Source organism: Magnolia sinica, chromosome 12 (genome assembly GCF_029962835.1).
Source record: "Magnolia sinica isolate HGM2019 chromosome 12, MsV1, whole genome shotgun sequence".
Lineage (NCBI taxonomy): Eukaryota > Viridiplantae > Streptophyta > Magnoliopsida > Magnoliales > Magnoliaceae > Magnolia > Magnolia sinica.
The window spans coordinates 42,103,180-42,113,176 of NC_080584.1; the positions used below are offsets into that span (position 1 = coordinate 42,103,180).

Sequence of the window (9,997 nt, forward strand, 5' to 3'; positions counted from 1 at the left end):
GGGCTCGTCACCAATCAATGCACGCCTATCATACCTTCGTTACTACAATAAGGCTCGTCACCTCAATGCGGTATCCAGGTATGCTCGAGGTCACTACAAAGGGCTCGTCACCAATCAACGTAGGCCGATAGCATGAATATAATGTCCCATACCACCATAATCGGCTCACGAGTTTGGTTGCTCACTGGTCATTACGGGGAGGCTCGTCACTCTAGTGTAGGCCGACAGCTTGACCACGGTGTCCCATACCACCATGTCCGACTCATGAGTCTTAACGGATCAAGGTACAACGGTTAACAGGATTTCATCGTTAAGTTTGGTACCCTAGATTCAAACAATAGCGTCCATACATGGTGAACATACATCGGACAATCGGGTTACTTGACGAACTTGACTAGCACGAATGCACGTTGGGTTGAACGACATAGAGTGTGCAAACACTCCACGTGGCCAAACCACTGCCGACAACTCTAATACGACTTGGGTTCATCAAATTGCGTCCTTCGTGGCGAAAGCAACCTCAGCCACGAACTCAAGGCCGATTACCGATTTCTTGGACTATTTCATAGCCCCAAACACATTCCACTGCAACAGATATTCATATCAACAATTTAGAATAGTAATGGAATAACAATTCAAACCATGTAGTATGTGAGCATTTGAAGAATATCAACTTAACATGGATTTAAACATAAGTAATACTTGAAGTTAAATAACAAAGAATGTGACACGCACGTAGGAAATCATACACACCAAGAAGAGAATTGAGAATCGCTTCTCAACGCCCACAATTAGGATAATACATTACACTTTAGACCATTCAGACATTTCTACAAACACTTAGACTACATAGTGCAACATACATGATGTATGTTGAAATACAGAAAGTTGGGCAATTCCTTTTACCAAGGAGTTGTCACGCATACAACTAGCATAAGTACACGACAGATAATCATGGCCAGTACATGTTCATATTTTATACATATACGGTACTTTCTACATACACATAGAATACACAAATCTCAATATAACACATGCATATGAGGAACGCAAAATAAACATAGCATTTGGCATGTGAAATTGCACCCACAACAAGAATAAACCACTATCTGACATTGAAAGCCTTGAAAACCATAACCTATACGAATATAGTCTGCACCTTAAACCAGAAATAGCACACCGAACTAATTCAGACATATGTCTTCGTCAACGGCGACAAGATAACCTAAGACAAGAATAGAAATGAGCTACAACAACACATAAACTATTCTAAGCTCTAAAACAGATTAGGGTTAGGTTAACTTACCCAAGGATGAACTTAGAATCGCCGGAATAACGATTCAAAAGTGATGGTTTAAGGATGTAGAGTAATAGGAAAGAATCTTAAGATGATTCACCAACTTCTATCTCACTTTCTCTCTCTTTTCCCCTCTCTTTCTTAGCTAGGGTTAGGAAATTCGTATGGAAAAGAGAGTGAGGGTTTTAAGGTCTATATATAGGCCTAACATTGATGAAAATAACCCCAGGGCCAAGGTATACTTAGGTTATAACCAAATCAAGCCTCTCTCGATCCAACGGAACACTTCCGGTGGTCCTTTTTCCATATGCGTCGGACTTAAGCTCATTGACCATGGATCTATGTCAGATTGAGTTTTCGTACCGATCGGATTTACAAATCAGCCGTGGCGGACCACACTCAATTCAACGGTCACCAAAACTCGATCAGGTCCACAAGCATAATGACATGCCTGGGCCACCTTTCCTGATCAGAGGGTGAAATTGGGTCAGAATCCAACGGTCAGATTGCTTAAAATCGTCGCGCAAGCGACACAACTCAGATTTCATAAAATCATATTTAATCTCGCACCGTTCTCACACTTTTCACTCCGGACTTAATCAAATTGACCCAGAACATCATCTGGACTTGATTTTTGAGGTGATGGCCAAGTCCAACATCATGGGTGCTAATTTTCAGTGTCTACAGAATGGCGACTCCACTGGGGAATTGCTAGCTTGCACTAGCTGAGACTTGACTCAAAAGTGTGTGGTACTTTAATCTCAAGAGACATCATCACTACATTCATACAAAAAAAAAACCCTTGGCTACACTTGTTTAAGCATCAATTCAAACTATGACCACTCGATCTCGAGCAACCATGACTTCTCAGGCTACCCATGATGGGGAACCGGTGGCTCCGCCAGCTTTTGAACCATTAGGGTCAGAACCAATCCATGCTCCCGTGCTAATACCAGTGGTACAAACAAATTTTCCTGTCAAAACAGCCTTGAATGAAATGTCCCAGAACTTTAAAGCATTATAAGAGTTACTACTTCACCTGGTACTAAGTGTAGTACCAAACACGCAGGCGGAACAACCTAGCGTACAGAACAACTTAATCCCTCAGACCCCTTTTTCCTTTTCCCTCATTCCTCCAGCAAATCCTATTCTCCCTCTCCCAAAAGACTCAGCACAGGATCAACAGCAACCAGTAAACAGAAGCAACCCTCCCATATAACTCTACTCAGCACATCACAACAATTAGGTTACAACACATGTTCCCCCTAATGGGAACCACAGACAAGAACTAGTGGATGCCCATGAAGTGGGCCAGTTTCGAGTCCAACTTACTCCCCCTAATGGGAGTAACATTCCGGAATCGGCAGATACCCCAGGTGGGAGCCATTTCCAAACATCACACCCTCCTTCGAAAGGGAGTAGCATTCAATTCCAGCCACCTCCTGCCACCGGGAGTTCATCTTCTTTCCACCAACCCCCCATTCTCGATCCATACGAAGAGGAAGCAGCACAAGCCCTATAACAAGGGGCAAGATATCCACAACAAGGCAAGTCAGAAATCGAAGAACTGCGAGAATAATTACAAATGGTACAAAATCAGCTCCAAAGGCAGCAAGGAGTGGATCACCCATCCACCAAGTTCAGGGATCTGTGTCCCTTCCCAGACGCCCGGGTACCTCTAAACTTCGAGGTACCCAAATTTAAAAGGTATGACGGTAGCGGGTGCCCCACAGCACATCTAAAAGTATTTTGTGGGGAACTTAATACAATAATAGGGAACAATGGAGCCTTGATACGACTCTTCTAGAAGTCCCTTAAAGGTGACACGTTGGATTAGTACACCTCACCGGACAGCCATCAAATCAAAACCTCAGAAAGACTCTCCTAGGCATTCATTAACAAATTTTCATATAACCTGAATATGGCTCCAAGAAGGTCTAACCTGGCCGCCTTGAGACAAAAAAATGACGAGTCCTTATCAGCATATGTAGGAAGATGGCGGGCTATGGCAGCCCGAATGAGAAACCCTATCGATGACGAAGAGCAAATATCTATAATCGTGCATTAGCAAATCCCAACATTTCAAGATATCTAATCTCATATCCCTACGTAAATTTCTCCCAACTCATCCGAGCCGGAGAATAAGTGGAAGCTCGGATTAGTGCTGGAACCATTTCTCTCCATGGCCACACCAGGCCCCCTCAATCAAAAGAAACAAAGTCAAGGGGAAACCTGTCGGATATGGAAATGGAAACAGTATTGTTCCCACACAACGCACCACAGAGGTTAATAATATCATCGCCAATGCTCAAGGTAACCAGTACGCTTCGCAACTAGAGTCACAACAAAATAGGCAGTATCAGCCACCGAACCAACAATACTAACCACAGCAAGCCCAGCAGGGACATCAGGCATAGCCACCTCAACAACAACAACAACCTAGGGAAAATGCGTAAAACCCATAAACAAGTAATGATAAGAAGAAGTTCACCCCCTTAGCGCAAACATACAGTCAAGTCTTGACAATGCTGATGCAAAAACAACTCTTGACGCCACTTCAACCTAGACTTCCACCCAATCCCCTGCCACCAGGATACAATGAAAATCAGTATTGCGCATATCACTAGGCTCCTGGCCATCTAACGGATCGCTGCTTCGCTTTGAAACACGCGATCTAAGATTTAATCGAAAGCCAGAAGATCGCAATTACCCCGCAGGTTAACAATATGGCTCAGGCTAACATTCTCCAAAATCTCCTGCCATCACATCAAGCAGGACCTAGCACATCCAACACCTCTACCGTCAATCATATTGAGGGAGGGTGTCCCGCATACTCCTCTCCACATCATTCCATACAAGCAATCATGCTCGATACAATAACTCAAACATGGGGATACCGACAGGTGCCACCACCTGAGCTGCAAGTTTCCTTGAAGCAGCACCAATAGCGCAACCTCTTATCTTTCTCAAAGCAGCACCTATCAGGTCACATCCTCAACACCTCGCTTCCTAAGGGGCACATTCAGCGTCAAGCACAGCAAATCCAAGCAAGTCGGATTCTGAACCCCTCATTCTTCCAATAGGCCACCAAAATTTAGCCCCGTTAACCTTGCAAGGGGCACCCCCGATCCAAACACCAAGCTTCCTAATACCTCACCAGCTAGCACATGCCCGAAGATTCCCTCCCACACCTCAAGAGGAAGAAGAAAACTTCATTGCCAAAGCCCGTCAAGATTCTGTCACACTTCAAGAGAAATCATCAAGTCCACCACAAATAGTCCCGGCAACAATCTCTCACCCTCAAGAACCAATGATATACCTGGAAGGAAAGACGGTACCCTCCTATAACCCAAAAGCAGTCCCATGGCATTACCCAGAATGCGTCAAAGTGGGCAACAACGGGAGGTATTTCAGGGGAGATAACCAGAACCCTAAAGAAACCTGGGGAACTTTGTCAAGAACCACCCATAAAACCGATGCTGCTTACGACATAACAGCCCAACTCAAATCCATTCCCACACAAATTTCCATCTAGGAACTTTTATGCACATCAAGATCGTATCGAGAAATCTTTTCGAAAACATTAAATGATGCACATATCTCCCCTGACATACCTCCCGAAATGGTGGCAAGTATGATCGGACAACTCCTTGCACCACGAGCCATCACTTTCTCTGATGATGAGTTGCCCCCAGAAGGATGCAAACATGAGCACTCATTAAACATAGCTATTCATTACAAAAATTTCAAAGTCCCACTCGTACTCATGGATAACGGATCAAGTTCGAAGGTCTGCCCTTTGAGAACTGTTGAACATTTAGGGATAAAACCGTCTTCCTTTCGACCCAATATTATGAGCGTCCGAGCCTTCGATAACTCCCGGAGGTAAGTCGAGGTAGAAATCGACATTGAGATACAAATTGGGCCAGATATGACACTTGTCACGTTCCAAGTCATGACATCCCTACCTCATTTAACCTTCCGTTGGGGCAGCCATGGCTCCATGCTATTGGAGCCATCCCATCCACTCTCCATCAAATGGTTAAATTCCCTTTGGAAAATTGAATCATCTCGGTGCCGATCGAGCTAGAAATTATCCTACCGGTGACGATAATATCCCAGAAACCGACATCCTAGTGATTAACGTTCAACATGCAGGGGATGACATATCATATCACAGTTTCGAGTTTGAAATTATGAACTCAATCGCTAACCCATACCCTCTCGCTGCTGAATATGTCATCCCCCCTGCTGAGCGATTAATTTTGAACTGCAGAACTGAATTTCATGAGAAAGGTATGGTGGTGAAGCCAACACGTGCCAACGTGCAAAGCAAGGACTGGGATATCAACAGACACCAGGGGATCAGGCTAAAGGGTCAAAGAAGAGGCAACCATTCAAATACACACCCATTAAGTTTGTCAGGGCTAGGACAATTTGTGGGGACACGATGATCTCCCTTGAGGACCACCTTCAGCGGCTCAAACTCATAAAACATTCTAGCCAGGAGTCCATTGGCCACCAATAAGGTGGGACAAAATCCTCGGGATATTAAAAGCACATCCTATGCAAGGGGTAGAATCCCCATATCGGTTACATGAGGCTAGGGGCATGGAAGCAGGTCCACCCATGGAGGACCTAAAACCAGAGGTGCCCCTTACAAAAGACATAGGCAAGAATAAGGAGACACCCACCTCCACCCACGGTTAGGGAGAAACATCTCGGTCAATGGCTCAGCAGCATAAGGAGCCGAAGCAGCCCATTCATTGGATAGACAAAGGGAAATGGCCCTCCCTAGATTGGACAGACATCAAGGTCCCATCGCAAGATGGTCCCGAGGAGCCAGAAGAGCTCCAACTTCTAAGCGAAGAAATCGAGTCGAATTCCAACTCTGAGCCCAGTCCATCAGACATCATGGTCATCAAGACAGATAACCCATATGAACAGATAGAGCGGAATAGCAGGATTGAAAGAGGTAAAGAACCAGGATGGACAGCTATCCCCCTAAAGATTGAATCAGCTGGCAAACCACCCACGGATGTTGGCCTAAAAAAATGCCAATGTAAATAGCAATTGGTGCCCCAAATCAGGATAGGACCAATCATGGTTCGCAACACCATCCTGTTCAGGACCCCTTGGCAACACAAAAAAATCAAGAAATTTTCAAAACACAAAAACATCACATATTCCAAAAAGTACAAAAACACCAAATATCCCTCAAAATCACAAAAAATTAGAAAAATCTCAAAACACAAAAACAACAGAAAAACTTTCAAAAATCATTATGCCAAACATTTCACGCACAGCACCGGAGTTCGAGGTCGACTCATACGATTTTGATTTAGAGTTGGACTTCGAACTAATGAGTCTGGATGAAGCCTCAGATGAGGGAAATGATGATACAACTCTCAAACTCAAGGACACTCTCAAAAGGTTCGAAACAAAAGCCAACGTTGTGGTAGACGACTTCGAAGTTGTGAACTTGGGATCAGCGGAACTCCCCAGAGAAGTGCGCATTGGTAGATCGTTGTCCCCGGAATATAAGCAGAAGATGATGGAATTCCTAAGACCGAGGTTATCCAACTTTTCCTTCTGTTATGAAGACATGCTAGGGCTCGATAAAGACTTGGTGGTACACCATTTGCCAATAAAGCCTAACATGAAGCCTATCAAGCAGAAGTTACGAAGAATGAAGCCAAAATGGGCCCTGAAGGTCCGTGATGAACTCATCAAGCAATACAAGGTGGGATTCCTGGTAGTCTCTAACTACCAGGAATGGCTCGCAAATATCATACCAATTTCAAAGAAGGACGGCAAAGTCAGAATGTGCATCGACTTTAGGGATCTCAATAAAGCAAGCCCTAAAGACGACTTCCCTCTGCCTTACATCGATAGCTAGTGGATAATATTGCTGGACACAAGATCTTCTCCTTCATGGATGGCTTTTCTAGCTACAATCAGATCAAAATGGCCATCGAAGATCGTGAGAAGACTTCTTTCATCACACCATGGGGAACCTTCTGCTATCGGGTTATGCCCTTTGGGTTGAAGAATGTGGGAGCTACATATTAGCGATCCATGACTACCTTGTTCCACGACATGATAAACAAGGAAATGGAGCTCTATGTGGACGATATGATCATCAAATCTCGCATAATCGAAGGATATTTTGAAGACCTCAAGAAGCTCTACGACATGTTGGACAAATTCAAGCTTCGCCTCAACCCACAAAAGGTGTCTTCGGCGTAATCGGAGGCAAGCTGTTAGGCTTCATCGACAGTGAAGATGGCATTCGGGTAGACGAAACCAAGACTAAGGCAATCATCGAAATGCCGCCACTCAAGACTGAAAAAGAAATTCGGGGCTTCCTCGGACGGATCCAATATATCAGCCGATTCATCGCACAACTCACTCCAGTCTGTGAGCCCATATTCAAGCTTCTACGAAAGAACTCGCTAAAGGAATGGAATGACAATTGCCAAGCAGCCTTCGACAGGATCAAGAAGTACCTGTTAAACCCTCCAGTGCTCATGCCACCTACTTCGGGCAGGCCGTTATTGTTGTATATCTCCGTCGCAGCAGAAGCAATTGGGTGCATCCTCGGCTAACACAACGATACATGAAGAAAGGAGCAAGCGATCTACTACCTTAGCTGATGATTCACAAGCTATGAAGCCAAATATTCCAGCTTAGAAAAAATGTGTCTTGCCTTGGTTTGAGTAACACAATGATTATGACAGTACATGATCACCCACCCAATCCTTCTGCTCGCTCACATGGACCCGTTGAAATACTTGTTCGAGAAACCAACACTAACAGGCAGGATCGCAAAATAGCAGCTACTACTTTCTGAGTTCAACAATATCTATGTCACTCAGAAAGCAATCAAGGGGCAAACACTGGCCGATCACCTAGCAGTACACTCTCTGCCCGATTACCAACCACTGAAGACCTTCTTACCTGACGAGGACATCCTCATGATTGAGGAAGAAGAAGAAAGAAAGGTGGGAGAGTGGACGCTCTTCTTCGACGGAGCTACAAACTCAAAAGGAAGTGGAGTAGGCGCTATACTCTACTCTCCCAATGATGTTCCAATTCCTATATCTAGGCGGTTGGCATTCCAATGCACTAACAATGTAGCTAAATACGAAGCATGTATTGCTGGTTTAAGAGATGCCATCATCCTCAATGTGAAGAAGTTGCGAGTCTTCAACGATTTACAGTTCATTATCAATCAAACAAATGGCGACTGGAGGACTAAGGATGAAAAGTTGATCCCTTATCACGTCTATCTAGAGAATCTAACTGAGGAATTTGAAGAGATCATGTTCTCTTACATGCCCCGAGCCAAGAATCAATTTGCAGATGCCCTGACAACTCTCACCTCGATGCTGGAAATCCCGAAAGGAGCTGCTGAATGGGAACTTACCGTCGAACTTCAGGAAGAACTCGCATTCTGCCTGCAAATAGATGAAGTCGAGTCTTCTCCAAACAACCAATCATGGTACATAGACATCAAAGAATATCTCGAGCATCAGAAGTTCCTAGAAAGAGTGACATCAACTGATCGTTGCACGATCCAACGGCTAGTAGCCCAGTTTACGATTACAGGAGGTATCTTTTACATGTGGTCCTTCAACCAAGTCCTTATCTGCTATGTGGATGAAATAGAAACAGCACAGATCATGTCAGAGGTCCACGAAGGACTATGCGGTCCACACATGAACGGACAGATGATGGCAAAGAAGATCCTAAGACTTGGTTACTATTAGCTGACAATGGAGGCAGATTGCTGCAGACACATCAGGAAGTGCATCAAATGCTAGGAGCTCACAAATCAGATTCCTGCGCCTGCTTCCGAACTCTACAACTTGACGACACTAGGCCCTTCTCTGTGTGGGAGTTGGACATCATCGGTAAGGTCAACCCCAAAGCTTCAAACAGGCATGAATACATCTTGGTGGCAGTAGATTACTTCACTAAGTGGATAGAGGCAGCATCATACACTACCATCGCAGCATCTCATCTGGTCAAGTTTATAAAGAATAATATCATCAGCCAATATAGGATCCCTCAGGCCATTATTACAAACAACGGAACTCCGTTTGTCAATAAAAGGATAGGCAATTTCCTCGATAAGTTTAAGATTTAACGTCACAGGTCAAGTCCCTACCGCCCTCAAATGAATGGTGGGGTCGAAGCTACAAACAAGACTCATCCGCATACTGGAGAAAATGGTGAAGACATATCGCGACTGGTCGAAAATGCTTCCTTACACACTCTGGGCCTATCGTTTGTACGGTCTACTACAGATGCAACTTCATATGAGCTTGCATACGGAATGGAAGCAGTGCTGCCAGTTGAAATTGAAATCCCATCACTTCTGATATTGTTGGAAAGTCAAGTCGAGGATGGTGAGTGGCAATAAGTAAGGTACGATCAACTGCATCTGGCAGATGAAAAGCACATGCGTGCGTTAAGAAGCTCCCAATGTAATCAAAGAAGGATTGCTCGGGCCTACAACAAGATGGTCTGGAAGAGAAGTTTCAAAATCGGTGACATGGTCATGAAGCGTATCTTACCGCCACACTTCCCAGATCCCAGAGGAAAGTTCAAACCCTCATGGGATGGACCGCTGATCATTTGAGAAGTACTCTCAGGAGGTGCTCTTCGGCTCATTAATCTGAAAGGAGATCTTCC

At 44.5% G+C, this 9,997-nt stretch overlaps 1 protein-coding gene across 1 annotated transcript; it reads left to right on the forward strand.

Annotated features, from left to right (window-relative positions):
• The first annotated feature begins 8,024 nt into the window (after positions 1-8,024).
• LOC131220027 (uncharacterized) lies at positions 8,025-9,069 on the forward strand. The gene is made up of 2 exons (XM_058215005.1): positions 8,025-8,093; positions 8,176-9,069. Exons 1-2 carry the CDS (start codon positions 8,025-8,027, stop codon positions 9,067-9,069), a joined length of 963 nt encoding a protein of 320 aa, XP_058070988.1.
• The last annotated feature ends 928 nt before the right edge of the window (positions 9,070-9,997 follow it).